At 36.5% G+C, this 17,672-nt stretch overlaps 1 protein-coding gene across 5 annotated transcripts in view; it reads left to right on the top strand.

Moving 5' to 3' along the window:
- Positions 1-14,750, top strand: part of PTBP2 (polypyrimidine tract binding protein 2) — a 154,420-nt gene extending 139,670 nt beyond the window's left edge. For 2 of the 5 annotated variants that reach the window (XM_058808433.1, XM_058808428.1), the window contains exons 8-14: positions 4,114-4,309; positions 8,419-8,573; positions 9,991-10,024; positions 10,477-10,569; positions 10,956-11,172; positions 11,275-11,352; positions 11,488-14,750. In XM_058808433.1, coding sequence (XP_058664416.1) covers positions 4,114-4,309; positions 8,419-8,573; positions 9,991-10,024; positions 10,477-10,569; positions 10,956-11,172; positions 11,275-11,352; positions 11,488-11,620 — 906 coding nt within the window. In that variant the 3' untranslated portion in view covers positions 11,621-14,750. The remainder of the gene's footprint in view (positions 1-4,113; positions 4,310-8,418; positions 8,574-9,990; positions 10,025-10,476; positions 10,570-10,955; positions 11,173-11,274; positions 11,353-11,487) is intronic. The other 3 variants (XM_058808432.1, XM_058808431.1, XM_058808429.1) reach the window with 3 other exon arrangements.
- The last annotated feature ends 2,922 nt before the right edge of the window (positions 14,751-17,672 follow it).

Below are 17,672 nucleotides of genomic sequence, written 5' to 3'. Positions count from 1 at the left end.
GTGACTGCAATTAAGTTGCATGGAGTTCAAGATCAAACACATGGTAAAAGAATAAAGTTTTCAATTTGTTTTCCATCCAAGTTACTGTAGAAGATAATGGGGAAATTTAATTTTCCAGTGGCCCTCTTCACAGGAAATCTGAATATGGCCTTAATAGAAATTGAAGACTTATTAAGGAAGTTAAAGAGCAATTTGAAAAACTCAAGTGACGTAAGTACCAAGGAGAGATGCTAAGCATTTGAAGGTTTTGAGAAAACAGTGACACTGACAAGAATGTGCAATATGAGGCCTCTAGCCCTGTGGGATCTCTTTTGCAATTTGAATGAGCAGCTAGTGAAAAACCTCATTCCTCCTCTGCTTGTTTTGTAAGAAACTCATTTCCTGTAAAAGGACAGTGGCTTCACTGATACTTGTTTCATCACCACTTTCAGGCTGGATCGTTATGGGTTCCTGGGGTGAAAACCAGGAGCTTCAGGTTCTGTATAATGCAGCAGTCTAGCCAGGGTGGAGAATGTAACTGAGAATGGGCAGGAGTAGAGCACATTGAGCTGCTGTGCTTCTGCTAATGAAGGTTTTGTCTGGAGATGTCTGTATGCATATGGAGATACCTAAGCATTAAAAATAGCCCATTTTCATTGTAAACGATGAGTACTCTTAGCATAAGCAGCAGATTTAAATATTTGAACACCAGTACTTTGGTGTACCATGAGATGAGAGTGCTGGTGATTGTGTCTGAGAAGCTGACTAATTCAGAGCATTGCCTTCATGCAGATGTACTGGAAGTATTCTTGCCAAATCATGGATATTAACAGTCATTAATGACTCATCTGTAGACAATCAACAGAGGCTCATATGTAGTGCATGCAGGTCATCTTGACCCAGCATGGGTTAAAAATAACACTAGAGGTTCTGTTACAGTGTGCCAGTTGATCCTTCCTTGGCCTGCACGTGATTCAAAGATTCCAGTGAAGTTTGACTGCACATGTCATCTTTCCCGTTGTTTTGCCTCTCAGCTTCAGGGTAGCTCTGTGCTGGTAGGAGTCTGCAAAAGATCTCTGCCAGTCTGCATTGCCCTAAAATATGTTGTAGGAACTTCAGGTGGTTATTGCAGAATGGAAGAAAGGACATCTTCAGATAGGATACTGAGCTGCAGGGCTATTATCCACTATTATTGTAGTAGGCTTTTTTGGACATCTGTAGTTCTAAGGAGCACAATTTATGCTCCATTCAGATGCACAGATCTGTGGGATGCACTTGGCACATATTTCTCCCAAGAGATACTTACCGTACAACCTTCAGTTACCTTGAGGTACTTACTTGAGCTGGAGTATGTTTTGGAGAATGTTTCCTTCCTTGGGTTTGGGGGGGGTTTTATGCCTTTAGCTCTTAACACCCTTCTGAAAATCTTAGATTTAGTTTTTTGGGTTTGCTGATACAGGCAAGATGAAGAATGGTGCTCACATTTGTAGAAGGTCTCATGATTCTTGATCTCCTTGGTTTGGCCCGTGTGTGATGTGGTGTGGTATCACATGTGAAATAAATACACAAAAGAAAAGTTTCTTAGCAGTAACTGGAGTTCTTGGAGATGATGTTGTATGTACATTCACTAGCAGTGAATGGCTGGTGTCATGTTTTTCAGGATGTCTGAGAGGAACAGTGTTTGAGGGTTTGTTGCACATTCTTTTGCTATACAAGTAAGAGCTCAGGACACACATTCGCATTTGTGACTTTAGATGTGAACAATTAATCTTGAAAAAAATGCTGATTGGCGAGAATCTTTCTTGCATTGTTAGGTGTATGAGGTGTATGATGCTGCTGGTAGAGATGGTTGGGGTGAGGGTCTTTGTTTTTTGTTCTTGTATCCTTTCCTAGAGTTTGACTGCAGTCCTTATTAAGAGTGCATCTCCTTCCTTTCTTGTTCAAGATGTTCTTTCAGCCCATCTATCCTCCAGCTACAAGAAATTTCACTTGTGCAGTACCTTTTATATGTATTTTTGGTCACTTTGATTTTGGAAGAAAGAGGAGCTTTTGCTGTTTCAGTAGAAGTTTAGTTACTTGTATAGCTCCCTTTAAACCCTGACTACTCTAGAAACTCCAGACACAGATATATCTTGGTTTGCTACTTCTTAAGTGTGAAATATTTCCATCAACTTAGCAGCTTTCTGCAAGCCACAAGTCAGTATTTCTACAGACTCCACACAGAGATAAAGTATGAATCTTGTTGGGTCCTATGATTCAGATTAGGCTAAAGAATATATCCTTTCAGTCTCAAGAGTTCACACCTGTTTGCTTCGTCATGGGATTGGGTGTTCCCTTGCTGAGCAGTGACATTGTATTGACCATAGGTAAACTCTGGCTGAATAATTTGCACCTTCCTCTAGTCCATGTCTTAGTGGATTTTAGAAGGTAGGAAGTCTTCTAAAAGTGATGGTAAATTCTCAATATAAACTTTTTTAGGTGTAAGTGTTCAAGTGATACTCTTTTCCCAAATACCAACAGGAGTCTTGGATTGTGCTTTGCCACCATGTATTAAAGAGTTAGCAAATGATGTATGCTGTAATGGTGGTGCTCACCACCACCCCAACAATACAGATTTAATTAATGAAGCTTGTTCTATGAATAAGGACAGTAGATTTTGCTTTTGAAATATTGTATGAAGCATTTTTAAGCTGAATTTCAAGCATAGGAGTTTCTCTTTAATTGCTATTTGTTGATACAATGCTTAGATTTTCCAGTTAAATTTTTCTTCTATATGTTGTTAGACCTTCTGAGCTATGGCAAAATAATTACATTGACTTACACATTCTTTTACATTGACTGCTAATGGTGGTCGTTCTTTTAAGTGGTTTTGTGAGCCCTGGAGATGTCAGGTGTGATAATGTTTTGTGGTGACAGCCTTGCTGGCCCAGGCCTAGCAGAGGGGTGTCTGCAAGATGTTCAGTTTCCAGATGCATCACTGTATGAAAATAGCAGGCACACAAGGTTTGTGCAGTGCTAAGCTTAAAATAGTAAGCCCTACTAGAACCTGGATGAGTTGGCAGGTATGCTACAGATGTAACCCTGCTAACTGCAAGAGCTGGCTCACCTCCAGAAGTGGTACATTTCAGTCTAACATTTCAGTCCAAACAAATGTGTGTATTTGAAAATTTGCTTTGTTTGGTTTTTTCTTTCAGTGCATATATGTATATATATAGTAGCTTCATATTTAAATAATTGATTGAATGCTAATTTGCTAATTTTTAAGATGAGCTGCATCGTCACTTCCTAGCACTCCCTAAGAATTAAATTGACTTTATTATAAAAGTTTCTTTATTTTTAACTCTCCCATAATCAACTCGTAGTGCTTAGAGTGAAAGGAGGATATGCCCAAAATGTAAATGGACTCAAATCCAGGTACTGACTTGCCTGGTGGCTAAGGGAGACACACATATATATGAGTGTGTGTGTGTGTATGTTGAATTCTTTTACAAAAGTGTTTTCATAGAGTACTAGTTGTCATGTTAATACACGTTCTTTTAGAAGTACCAATTAATTGTGAAAATGGGATTTCTAACAAAGAGTATTAGGAACATCAGGTTAGCAGTTACAGTTGGTTTTGTCTCATTTTTGGCACTAACTGCCTTTAAGTGGAGAAGGGAAGCATGCAGGTATAATCTATATATTATGCTTTAACAGATGGCTGTCTAACATGGTAGTTAAGTCTAGATTTTTTTTCTCAGTTGATTTTCCATGTAAAATTCTTGACTTTGTTTTTGTTCTTTTTTTTTTTTTTTTGAGAAATCTCTTTGGCATTATGTCTAATTTTAAGCTGTGCTATGGAATGCAGGTTAATTAGCTGTATTCGACAGACAAAATTTAAGTTTTTAACTTCGACAGTGTTAAAATGTCCCTTGCCACTTTAGTGCATAAAAACAGTTTCTAGGTAAGAAGGGAACATGGAGCTTCCTGGCATCATGTTGAGAGGTTAATGCATTTTAATTGGTTTTAAGCTAGCCAGTAAGACAGATAAATATCTATACACTGACCTTGTTTAAAATAACACGACCAAAAACCCCAACCTTGTGCAACCAACTGTTACTGCGTCTTTTAAATAAACTGTGATCTTTTTTTCAGGCCTTAGACGGTCAGAATATTTATAATGCTTGCTGTACCCTACGAATTGATTTTTCCAAATTGGTGAATTTGAATGTCAAGTACAACAACGATAAGAGCAGGGACTACACTCGTCCTGACCTTCCATCTGGCGATGGACAGCCAACTCTGGACCCAGCTATTGCTGCTGCATTTGCCAAGGAGACCTCTCTTCTAGGTATGATGTTTACATTCTTCTTCTGTATTGCACAGCCACTTCATGCAAATATTCATTAATCCTTCTAACAACTTAAATTACAATAGTGTCCAAAGGCCCAGGCATGGTTCAGTCTAGACTGTGATCTGAATTGTAGTAACATAATTATATTGCCTTTAGAAGTACTGCAAAAAATGAATGAAAACTTGCATGACAAATTGACAAACGCATAAAGTACTAGAAAAGGTCGTTAGTTCAGTTTGTATCTCAAAGTCTGTCCTTCCCTCTTTCATGTGTTCCTGTCTGTGGCCACCTTGCCCACCTTCCCTCCTAATTTGTAAGAGAGACTTAACATGATTTGCATGATTTCTTCATGCTAAATGGTTATTTGTAATATCAGATTATGAAACTAACATTTTGCTGGTTTCCTTCAAAGGGGAAAGATTATGCTCTTTGCTTAAAATACGCAAACCCTTTGGTGCTACCTGTAGTTTCTGTGAATAAAAGAAAAAATCTATAGTTGCACTTCTAGTGATATGTTATAGGAGTTCTGTATATCCTGCCTCAGCCTTTGAGTTCATCAGAAGTTGTTGAAATGCTCTGAAAAAGGTACAGATATATCTATCTTCTGACTATTACCAAAATAATCAATGCATGCTCCTACTCCTGTCAAATTGTTTTTTGGGAAGAGCACCTTTCACTCTTTAAAATGTAATAGCACTCAGATGTAGAATCATTATTTTTATACAAGCTGATTTATTATGTTGTGATCATTGTTCTTCCCACTTAGTCTTTTTTTTTTGCTTTCTTGGATAATTTCTCATTTTTGTTTTGAAGAAAACATAAAAACAACATAGATTTCATGGGTTTTTGTACAGTCTGGGCCAAACTGAAGTAAGTTTGAGTTACTCTACAAAAGAGGGGCCTCTGCTCTCTGTTATGAAAGATAGAAGGCACTTAGTGAATGATGTGAACCCAGAAGAGGTAAATATTGTAGCTAGGGCTACTGAATATTGCACTGTATTTGACAATTTTCTGAAATTCTCAGGATACATTTGAAAGATACATTTCATATCTACTGTTGTAAAGTACGCACAAAGGCTGTGCCTTATTCACATGTGATTCTCAGAGGGCATATTTCCCCATGAAAGAGTGGAGCTCCATTTGGAGTTTAGTGTGCTGTTCTTCAGAAAGAATACCATGAGATGGACATGTGGCATTGCTGTAAAAATTCTTGCCGTAGCAATCTTTTATATGTATGTCATGAGATTGCCGACAGAAAATTCATTAAGGACTCACTTCTTCCTTTTGCTTATGTTACACTTTTATTTGCTGCAAACTTGTACAAAGCATGGGTGCAACTTTGTTGTTGGCTTTCTAAGAGTGTGCTGTACCCCATATGTCAAAAGTGAGATTTAGGTTCAACACAATTTTGTGGCTTTAGTTTTAGTGACAGGATGTAAATCTTGTTAGTCTTGGTGCTTAAATCTGCCCTAGTTCCTACCAGACATATCTCAGTTTCCTTCTGGGTGAAGTGAATGCTCCACTTCAGTAAATGTAACTTGATGATGTAACTCTTGTAGCTTTGTGAGCTGTTAAGCAGAGGTGTTAAGCTGCTGTCTCCCCCAAAGCCATAGGAAGCATGACAGGAACTAGTCAGTGCAAGTAGATGGGGATTACTTGACATAGAGCCGCAAAAAGGGTTCATAACAGGTCTATAAACCCTTGTTTATAGACTTTAAAAAGTTCTTGGTCAGTTTTACTTACCTGCATTAAGATGATTATAGTGCCTGTGCTTTTCATGGAAGTTGATAATATATTTTTAGTATACTTCAATCTGCCTACTATGAAAATGGCATTAGCAATTTGCATTTTGGAAGTCACAGGAAAGGATAAGCTGAGAGGGAATAAATAATGTGATATGTTGTGTTTTAACTTCATTGGGGAAAAGGCCTCAAAAGGCTAGAAAGAAGATGTGTAATATTTGTATGTTTCCAGTAATATTTTGAAAAAAACAAAAGCCTGTTATCTGTAGTTGTAGGAAGCTAAAATAAAGCTAATGACAAAGATTTCTAATACTAGTTGATCATGTTGACAACATAGCTAACATTTCTAAATAGTTTCATACAAGTCCTAAACAGTGTTACATGGTGACTTTTTCGTAATAGAAACTCTTCTTATTTTTATTTATTAAAAAGCTTTTCATTGCTTTAATCAGAATGGCAAATCAAAGTACAGTGGAGACTGCAGACCAAAAATTCTGTTTCACAGCTATTTGCTGTGGCTTTGTAATTTGTCTGACCTTTTCAAAAAATGAGATCTGTGCATGCTAAGTAATCAGTTAAAAACATATCAATCAAATAGATGGTCTAGCCTGCATGCATCATCACTCATTCATCTACTACATCCTCACCTGTGATAAAATAAGGTTTTAGAAATCTTTGAGTCTGTAAGCTGGACAACATTCAATGAGTGTTAATGTTTTTTGAAAGGAGGAGGAAATTACTAGTGGACTAAATGAGCTGGTTTTAGATGAATGATCAGAGGCAATTTTTTTTTCTTCTGTTTTTTACCTCATATATGAAACAATAGGTATAGTCTCCCTCCTCTTCAACCCCCCTAAAAATGTTACAGATGTCACAGAAAAAAGCTTTGGATAAACAACAGCTGTATTATACTGAACCACAACATACAAAATATTTTATATAAGAACTACTCAAAATAGCAAATACTGATATACGTTACTCACAATTTAGATATTTGTTTACTATTACAGCTGCAAATACACTGTTGTGCTGGAAATACTCTGTTGTGTTTAGGGCTCACACAGCTTTATCCCTTACTGTCATTGCTGACATTCTTTGTTATCACTTTTCACTAGTGCCCCTTTTTGAGATTGTTGTTGACAGTTTTGAAGGACAATAATTGAAAATGCTTTTATACGAATGGTGTTTAATAAATCATTGTTTTTAACTTCTTTGGTGGGACCAAAGAATGTCCTTAGGAGAGTCTGATGCTGTGAAGAATTTTTGCCTTTTAAAGTATGAGTTACTTGGCTGTGCTGTGCCCAGCTATGGAAAGAACCATAAACACTTCACTGGCCTTCTTTAGATTCCTTTACTCCTGAAAATGCTGGACTGGCTTAAAGTTTCTTAGGTTATGTAGAAATGTCTAGACATAGTAGAAGACTGGGTATGCTCTAGTAAGACCTGGTAGCTTGACATTTTCTAAAATGTAAGTGATTGCTATTGACCTAGTATAAAATTTCCTTCAGGTGGGGATCTGTCATGCCATACTGTCCTGGAAAAGTGTTTTGATTCAATAGTGCTCATTTACTGAACCCTGCATGATGTGCAAATGGCAGTGTTGATCAAATACAATCAAGCTGTTCCTATATAAACCATGTATAGTGCAAATGTATCACAAGAACCTTTCCTGAATCCTGGGAGTAGCACACTCAGCTCATGCCCCGCTGACATGAGCAGACAAAATCAGCGTTTCTGTACAGGGTCTGAGTTTCCTTGAAGAAGAAAACGTAGAGGCACAACTGAAGCTATAGCTGAGGGTAACATGCTTCTTCAGAGAACTGGATTACTAAAGCCACAGAGCATGTTGAATATTGGATTTAGAGGGTTGCCTCCCCACCTCATACTAAGCTTGTGAGGTGTGTAAACCTCTTCACATGGACAAATGCACAGTTGGGGATTTAGTCAAGCACCAAGTTGAAGTGAGGAATGTCTCTCAAATGATGAGAAATAAGGATGTAATGATGCAGAGAGCACAATTAGTGTTTATTCTTACTGATTTAATCAACATTTACTTTAGAGCATCTTGATAAACTAGACCCTTCAAGCATTTTGGAGTGCAGTGAAAACAGTTTTGCTGCAAAATAATAGTTATTTGAATAGAAAGTACTTTTTATACCTCATAACTCTGCAGGCTTGATCTGAAAAGAATTTTCTACATTTCTCTTATGTTAATTTACCAACCTATTTCATAACCCTTTGGATAACTTTACAGTGGTATTGTTTGCTGTGTAGAGTGTGTATAGAGCCCTAGTAGTGATATAGGAACTTTTTAAAAAAATGACTTGTGTGTGTTTCGTAAAATATGCTTTATTTTAAAATTAGGGCTTCCTGTTGCAGCTGTTCCAGGAGCTCTGAGTCCTTTGGCTATTCCAAATGCTGCTGCTGCGGCTGCAGCTGCTGCTGCTGGCCGTGTAGGAATGCCTGGAGTTTCAGCTGGTGGCAATACAGTCCTCCTGGTTAGCAATTTAAATGAAGAGGTAAGTGAAACAATTTTACTTTGCTTTTCCTCCCTCTTTAGTCACACTTCATTTGTCAGTATTTTATAATTTCTTTGCATTTGGCCTCTTATATTTGAATTATAAGCTCCAAGTATTTTTGCTGTTTTTTTAGTAATCCCCAGTTTATTTTAAAGCCATTGTTAAATACATTTTTGTTCCTAGGTAGCTAACAACTTAAAGTATCTTTTGACAGTCAGCTACCTATTTTTTTTCTAAGAAAAATTTGGTAACTTCTTCATGTTTGAATACCAACTATTCTTTCCTTTGTAACTGTAATCATGTAAACTAGAATTTCTGTTTTGTTTCTAATTGTTTGCTGTTTCATTTCATGCTTGTATCTCACATTTTTGAGTCTTAATTTATGTGAACTACTCTAACACATTTTTCTTTGAAGGTTCTCCCAAAGATCTTGACGAGGCACTCTTCCAGTCTCTCTTAGTAATTTTTTTTTCTTTGCAGTTACTCATTTGTCTTAAAAATAAAAAAGTGGTGGCAAAGCATTTTCACCTTAACTGTATCTTTCTTGCTAACTCTGAAATCTAAAGGGATTAATTTAGTTTTGCATTTTTACTGTCCTTTACATTTATTTTGATGGCTGTGAACGCTGGTATGAAATGTGGGAAGTTTGTATCAGTCTAGCTGTTCCATTTTTAACTGGCCTCTGTCACTGTAAATCATTAAGCTTTTTTTATCATCTAGTACTATTTTGTCATCCACAGTCTTGCATGTAAAAATGTTTCAGATCAGAGTGCCATTTTGAAAGATATTTTGCCTGCATTTCATAACCAGCCATGCTTACGCAGTTAAAGTTTTAAAATTTAAATTTCTATTGCATGCTTTTTTTTAATTTATTTTCATGTTGAGATGAAATGCTGTAGTTTACTCTTGATATGAATGTACTTTACCCATATTTGTCTTGGGTGACTACATTTTACTCAGTTTTTCTCGTACAGTACATAAACCAACCATTTTCTGACCAAATTCCTACATTTCCTATGTACTGACCTATATTTTATTTTTTTTTTTTTGTTCCCCACTTCCTTATTTTTTTTTCTTCTGCATTGCTGTATTCCCTCCCCCATTTCATCCTTTTCCCTGTGTGTTCAACTTCCCTATCCTTGTCTTTACCCAAATTCCCGTGCCCTTCCCTGTCTTACCCTTCTCCCGGTCTTTGTGTACGTTCCCTGTCTCCATTCCCTATGTTCATGCTTCTGTGCTTGAACAAAATGTTCCTCGGACCAACTTGCCCCAATTAACCGCCTTGAAACCATGATCCATGACCACCTCACCATTCTGCGGGAACCACCCTTCGTTATGGATGATCTGTTCATCTCCGCTCTTCCTCGACTCTTCTCTCTTCTTGTCTTACGCTGCTTGCTCTTCTCTCCTTCTAAAGATGGTTACGCCCCAAAGTCTGTTTACCCTCTTCGGTATGTTATTGTTAGCACTATACTTTTATTATTGATTTGGTTTTGTTTTTATGGTTTTTGTTTGGTTGGTTTTTTTTTTTTTTTTGTTTCACCTTAATTCTTATTTGTAGCTAGCACTTTGGCTTAAAGTTGAATAGTAAATCTTTTGCTATTTTTCTTTTGCTGTTTAAATCTCTCCATAGACACAGATTTTCTTTTAATGCATGCTAATATATTTTGCATGGTCTTTAATTTTATATCATTCACATAGCTTTGAGGGTTTATCAGAAATTATTCTTTTCAAAATTCACTATTCAAAATCTTTATCTCCTTTATTCATTTGTGAGTGTGTTGAGTTTGAGCGAGTGATCTTGTTGCTGTCTGAATGTTCCATTGATATGTCAAAATATATTACTTAGGTGGTTGGCTTTAAAATGAACTTTTTCTTTTGGGTTACTTTTGACTTTAAAAAGGTGTTTATGGTGATGTGCAGCGTGTGAAGATTTTATACAATAAGAAAGATAGTGCTCTTATACAGATGGCTGATGGAAACCAGTCCCAGCTGGGTAAGATTAGTTTTCTGTTTATATTCCTATTAGTCTAAGTACTTGGAAATTAGACTGTGTAAGATCAGGTGAACTAAACGTGTTTATATTTGTTAGTCTGTCTCTTATCTTGGTTATCCACCAGATCCAAAATTTTTTGTGTGCAGTTGTGTTCCAGAAGGTCTGCACTTAAATGGATACCCTAAATGAATTCAACAGCTGAATCAAATATGATGATCCCTGAATAAAATTAAGTATTGACAAAGAGTCTGCAGACCTAGTTCTTGATTCTAGTCCTTTAGCACACTGACCCTTTGATTTGCTTGAGTGCTTTTCTTCTTTGCATGTGTGATGTACCACAAGCTATTGAAAAGTAGCACTCAATTGAGTAAACTTGTCTTTTTCAGCCATGAGCCATCTTAATGGACAAAAAATGTATGGAAAGATCATTCGGGTTACCCTTTCTAAACATCAGACAGTACAACTACCTCGAGAGGGACTGGATGACCAAGGGCTGACTAAAGATTTTGGTAATTCACCTTTGCACCGCTTCAAGAAACCTGGTTCCAAAAACTTCCAAAATATATTTCCTCCTTCTGCAACACTTCATCTGTCCAATATTCCGTAAGTGTTCACTGTCAGCAATCTGATAATATTTCTGTGAATCACAGCACTCTGAACTGACTAATGATTTCCCACTTATGCTGATTTTCTTCCTGTCTGTAGACCATCAGTAGCAGAAGAGGATCTACGCACATTGTTTGCTAACACTGGAGGCACTGTGAAAGCATTTAAATTTTTTCAGTAAGTACCTTTTCTGCACATAGCTCTAAAAAAAAGAATTTTGCAGCACATCTTAAGAAAAAGTATATATCAAATTGCAAACATTAGGAGCAACCCTGTAGTGTTCAAGTTCCTAATTCCATTATTTTGTTTCAGAAGAGATCACAAGATGGCGCTTCTTCAGATGTCAACAGTAGAAGAAGCTATTCAGGCTTTGATTGATCTTCACAATTACAATCTGGGAGAAAGTCACCATCTGAGAGTCTCTTTCTCTAAGTCAACTATTTAAAAAGGCAGATAGAGAATGAAGGTGTATTGCATTGTTTGGTGTTGTCACCTTTTGACTGTTCAGGAAAGTGGGGACCAGAGTTTGTCTTCTGTTTTTTTATTTTTTCATGCTGTTACCATTCCTTGATTGTTTTAAAAAAATAATTAAAAAAAGGCAGTGCTCTTAACTGCTTTTCAAGTGTTCAACTGTTGTTTAGATAAACCATTGTTTTGTTTAAAAGATTTCAAGTTAATACGACATTTTTTCAACTTAGTTGACGTACGTGCCTTAAAAAGGAAAATTAGTACTGCTGGAATTGCATAACTAGTAAAAAGCAAATTTGGTTGTCTGGGGCACATTGTTACATGATAATTTAAATATGTTTAGGCAGGGGTGTGTAAAAAGGTTAAGTTTTTGTTTTCTCCTGCTTGATAGATTTCTTTATCTGCTGACTTATCACTTATTTCCTTTTTAATTGGATAAAATGCATTATGCTGAAAGAGTAAAATGATTTTATTTGATTTTTGCTACTTTTTGCTATGTGTTCTTTTTTAAAAAAAGCCTTTTGTATTTCATTGTTCTGGTGTAGATTCAGTTATGAATGTAGGCATTAGTTAAAATTAACAAGGTACAGAATATTAATTTCTTAAAGGACAAAAAGTGACTTCTGTGACTTTGAGCCCTACGTGAAAAGCATTGTGGAATCTTAACCTTTTTGTACACACTCTTGTGGGATGTATCATATAAATGTCAGCACTAAGTAATGTCTTGTTTGTGGCTGAATATTTTTCGTAGATGTTTTCGAAGTTGACATGACTTACGTGCATTTCAGTATATATTGCCATCTTTAGTTTGTAATTAAGATATGGAATATGGTTGTGGATTTCTGAGCATGTACAGACTGGTCAAGCTAGTTCAGGAAATGGTGCATGTATTTTTCAATGATGAAGAAAGTTTGCTGCAGATGCTTGCAGGAAATTTTGTGGCAGTTTTCTAAAACTGACAACCAGGTGGGACCAAAGTTTATGTGCCTTTAGTCTTAATTTACCTTGCATTGTAATATTCAGTTTTAATAAATCTCTTCAAAATATTTTGTATTTAGAAATTGATCTGACTTTACTATAAACATGGCTCAGAATCTGCAGATCCAGTTAATTTGAAAGCAGTTCACTGACAGTCTGAACTGTTACCTTGATTCTGTTTAAATGACCAATACTTTTTGAAATTGATGTACTTAGTTTCAAGATTCATAGATTCTGTTATCTATGTAGAAAAAAAAGGTCATGTATATTTTCTATTAGTTGAGTTTTTACATCTTTAGAATTGTAAAATTCAGTATAGTTTGGAAGTGGCACAATTAAAAATTAATTTTCTAACAAAGTTGGGAGGTTTGATGGTTGTTTAATTTCATTTTGTGTGTACTCTGCTTACCTCTGTAGCATGCTCAATAAACACTTCTGTAGCTCTGTATTCACCTTTTCTGTCTTTCTCTGCTTCTATCTCTTCTCTTCTTTGTTTTCCACTTCTACTGTGCTTCTAAATTCATGTTATTCTCTGCCAGGGTGGGAAAAGCATAACATTAAAAACTACTATTTATGGCTTTTTACCATAAATCTGATGCTGTGAAAAATACCAGCTCTTTATGTTCATTCAGATAGTGACCCCTTTGCAGGCATATGTGCAAATTAAACATTTCCCACCCTGTTATAACTTACTGCTTTAAAGACATAACCTTTATTGTAGTTTGTTAGCTCTCTCTTTCTATCTTTTTAGTTTTTAAGCAGATTTATGCACTAATAGATCTCTCAGGTTTGCCATGCTCTCTTGCTGCAAGTTTCATCTTTCATTTTTTTTGTGTGTGCTATAAAGATTTTCTACTAATCATACAGTACATTCATGGGTGAAAGTAACAAAGGATTTCACATGAGATCCGTGGACCATACATGTTTGAGAACAGGATGCTTCACCTTTTTAGAGTCATGGGTTCAAATGAATATTAGAACAGTTTGGGCACTTCAGTAGTTTTCCTATATATTACTTTGAACTGATTGTTGTGGGGGTTTTTTCCCTTTCAGTTAGAAATAGGATTTTACACAGTTGCCATTTAAGAGCAACTGAATGATCCTGGAGCATTCAGTAAAAGCTGTCAGCATTAAAATCAAAGCATTTTTCAGTCACTTTCCAGTACAACCACTGTAGGTACATTGATGTCAGAATACTTTGTGAACTGATGTCTTCCTTTGGGTGGCTTTCAAATCAGTAAATAGCTCTCAGCTTTTTAAGGTCATGGTATAATGTAGGGGCTTGCATTAGTCTTAATACGTTAAATAAAATGCATTTTATCAGAATTACACCCAATATATGATTTAAGTCATACTCCACGTAATGCAGTGATCACCCAATCTGAAGTGCTGATAGAATCCTATTCATCCATACTCAAAGTTTTGGAATCAGCATCTTTTTCCAATTTGAGCACCCAAACGCAGAGATGTGACTATTTCCAGTGATTTAAGCAGTAGTTAAGGGTCTGACTGAGCTGATCTGTTACATTTTTCATCTGTACAATATGATGTCCCATATTTTTCTAAAATAAAAGTGTGTCAGATTTCCTTTTGTGTATCAGAATGTGCTTGCGTGTTTCAACTAGAAATGTGACTTGAAATTTGCCATTCTGTGTGTTCAGCTTGTGCTGAAATGTTTCCGCTCCAAAATGTGTATCAGATAGCATACAGTGATTGCCATATGTGTAATTTTGAAGTAACTGTGAACATCTGCGCTGTCTGATTGTGTACAAATACAGGGGTTTATAAAAGGGTAGCTTACATTCTTCTTGCCAGGCTTGTTTCCTTAAAAAGAAGTTTCTATACTTTTCTCATTTTGAAAATTTCTGTGGCAAAAACCTCAAGGGAAAGAGTATATATTGGCTTTGACTTATTATAAATTCAGCAGCTTTTATTACGAGGTTATATTTGTATCAGCCAAAATTAAAAGTAATGACAGTCATAATTGTCATGAAAGCATTTTTTATTAATCTGAAGAAAATCACTGTTCAGTTATGGATACTTAGTCTTTAAAGTGGTATCTCTTCAGAAAATACAGACTTAGTACTGTCCTAACTCCTAGAACTTTCAAAAACTTCTTTTTCATGAGATGGTAATGCATTTTGTATAGTAATTTGTACATTTTTGTTGTTATAAAATGTAAATAAGTTTCTGTATTTTTAGCTCTTCAGAATGTGAAAAGCATCACTTTTATTAAAATTTTACTAAAAATAAGTTTCATGAATAACTTCTTACACTCCATCGAATGTGAGTTTTCAGATTGTTAGTAAAACTTTACCATAGGAATGGTGATTCTCTGAACTCAATTTCAGATTTTTAAAATAATACTGGTGTTTTGTCAGAGGGCAGTTGCTGATTTTTATTTCTTCGTGAGTTGTTACATTTTTCTCTGGTGGAGCGATGAAATTGGTTGGAGAAGTCCAAAAATGATCATTGATCAGATAATGTTGAGTGGCAAATACAGTATCTAAGTGAAATGAACCAAAACCTTATAGCATTCTAACTATAAACTGGGGGAAAACTTAAAACCAAAGTGAATACACTTAAAAGTATTTCTGTATATTGTGATTTAACATGTTACAAAAGGTGCCTTTGCCCTGCAGGAATAACAGTTCACACAACTATTTGTGGCTTGCCATTTTTAATGTTTTATATTAAGAATTAGTTTCATAAGCCATTTTACAAAAACAGTTTATTTGATTCTTTATAAGTTTCCTTATGTTTTCTAGTATCTTACAGCATGACAAGATTACTAAGGTCCTGCTATCTGCAGGATTTAAGGCATTGTGATTTCAAACTCTAGTTTGCTCCAGATAATTTGTCTAATTCTGTGCTTAGATAACATTGTACGTCTGTCAAAACATTAGAAAAAAAAATTCTGGGTTTTTTTTTGCCAACAGGAATATAAATCCACTAGTCCCGTCTCAAGAAATGGTTTTCCTAATATCAAATGTGTTCCAGTGAGCAAGACTGCTCAAAAGGTTTGACTGTGTTACATTGGGATGAGGCTGAAGTCCTTGTTCTGTTCCAGACTCTGAGACAACCTGAAATTCAGTTTTGCTGAGGTGAACAAATTTTCTCTTAAATAATCAGGCAGAATGCCCCATGTCTTGTAGTCCTGCTGTGGGTAGAAAGGCAGAATAGGTATAGATACAGATATATAAGGACATCTGCAATATTTCTTACCTTCCTGGTTTTTTGGGGGGCTGAGCAGCTGCAGCCTGCTAGTGTGATTCCAGCCACAGAGAGGATAGGAAGAAAGAAAGAATGGGTTTTCTGAAACTATAGGATTTGGCATGGTATTTTCTACTGAATAGTCAGTCAGTAGACTGCAGTAACCTTAACTATAGAGAATGATAAACCATTAATTATCCTCTTGGTGCATTGGCTTGCTAGAACCAGTGACAAAGTTCCTGCTTTGCTCTGGAATTAGAGGTCACAATAATGCAGCTTTAAAGAATTTCTTTAATTTGCTTTTTCCTTTAACGTAAGAATTTATTTAGTATCACATAATCTGAGTATTTCAAGGTTTGAAATTCTCTCTCATGCATGTGTTTGATCTTTAAGGATGGTTAACACAATGAGATTGGTGAGTTCCTGCTTCACCTTAAAAAAATTACAGCTTGCTATATCTGTTGTTTTCTGAGTTGAATGGATTTTCCTCTCATCAACAAAGTAAATTTGGAAGAGGGTTACATTGCTTTGTTTTTTCCTTTTCAAAGTTTACAGCATTAAAATCTATTTTTTCTTGATTAGTGCTGCAGGTAGGCAGCAAAGGAATAGTGAAGAACTTTTTTCCTCAGGAAAAATATGAATTAAATGCAGATTGATTTAAATGTCTCAAAAAACTTAGCTGAAACTAGCACTCCTATTATGGAAGAGTTCTGCATGTTTTATGAGCTTTAGCCTGGTTTCATTAGGGAATGAGGCATGTGTAATCTCTGTGTGATGTCCTGTTCCCAAGATAACCCCTGTCCCTTCCTTGTCCGTCCTGTACCCTTTGGTGGCCTTCCTGGCAGGCAGAGGGGATGAAGGTCTCCAGTAGCAAGCATTTCTGTTTCTAGCCTCATGATTAGTTGTCTTGCTAGGTCCAAGTTCTTACTTTCAGTAAGGAGTAAGTACTTTCAGTCCTACAGGCAAGGGAAGGGAAGATCAGGTGCCTTGTCTGTTGCTGGGACTTCTCAAAGAGGCCCAGACCTGATTCTCTCCCTCTTGATGGGCAGCAGCTTCAGAGGTAGCTGGCATGGTGGGGCCTGGGGATGCTGAGTGCAGGACAGAGAAGTGAAAGGGAAGGGATATTTTGCAAGAGGAGCAGAGTATTGGGCAGAGGCGTGTTGAGGGTGTTTCAGTAGCTTGCTTTCAGTTGTCTCATGTAAATAGATGTGAAAAATTATTGACAAGGTGAGACATAATGACTGAATAATTCTGTTAGGGGTATTTTACAAACTAGTCAGAAAAAAAGTAGTCCAGCTTGTGAAGTAAATGTGATGGATTTTCACTTCAGCTCAACAGGTACAGGGGTGTCAGAGCTTAGCACTTGCCTGCAGACTGCTGTGGAAGATGGTTTTCCTAGGATGAGTACTTATCATCCCTGGAAGCCAGAAAGACTGAAAGCCTGAAGCCTCTAGCCCTAGGTTAGGCTACATGTCAGGGTAGTTTAGGATGATTGACACTGATGGCTGGCCAAAGAGTAGATAAAGTGAGCTAGTGGGATCCAGGAAGAGATTTGTTAGAGGAGTCATCAAGTGACACGCAGGGACTGGCATTTTTTGATGAAAAATAGAAGCTGTAAAATTTCTGACTGTATTCCATGGCAGGGTACAGCAGTGTCCTTTGGGCTAACCCTATTCCCCCTAGTTCCTTAATGCCCGGGGCTTATCTCTGACAGTATCAACACTCTTTGAAGATCTCAGTTGTGCAGCTGAAATCGTGCTGGACTAGTTGTTCTTTTCTGAAGCAAGAAAGGTTTCTTGGCAGCTGCATCTGACAAGCACCAGTGATTTGTTGTGTGT

Source organism: Ammospiza caudacuta, chromosome 7 (assembly GCF_027887145.1).
Source record: "Ammospiza caudacuta isolate bAmmCau1 chromosome 7, bAmmCau1.pri, whole genome shotgun sequence".
NCBI classification, from domain to species: Eukaryota; Metazoa; Chordata; class Aves; order Passeriformes; family Passerellidae; genus Ammospiza; species Ammospiza caudacuta.
The sequence above is the reverse complement of the archived record's forward strand: the minus strand, read 5'-3'. Positions and strand labels throughout refer to the sequence as shown.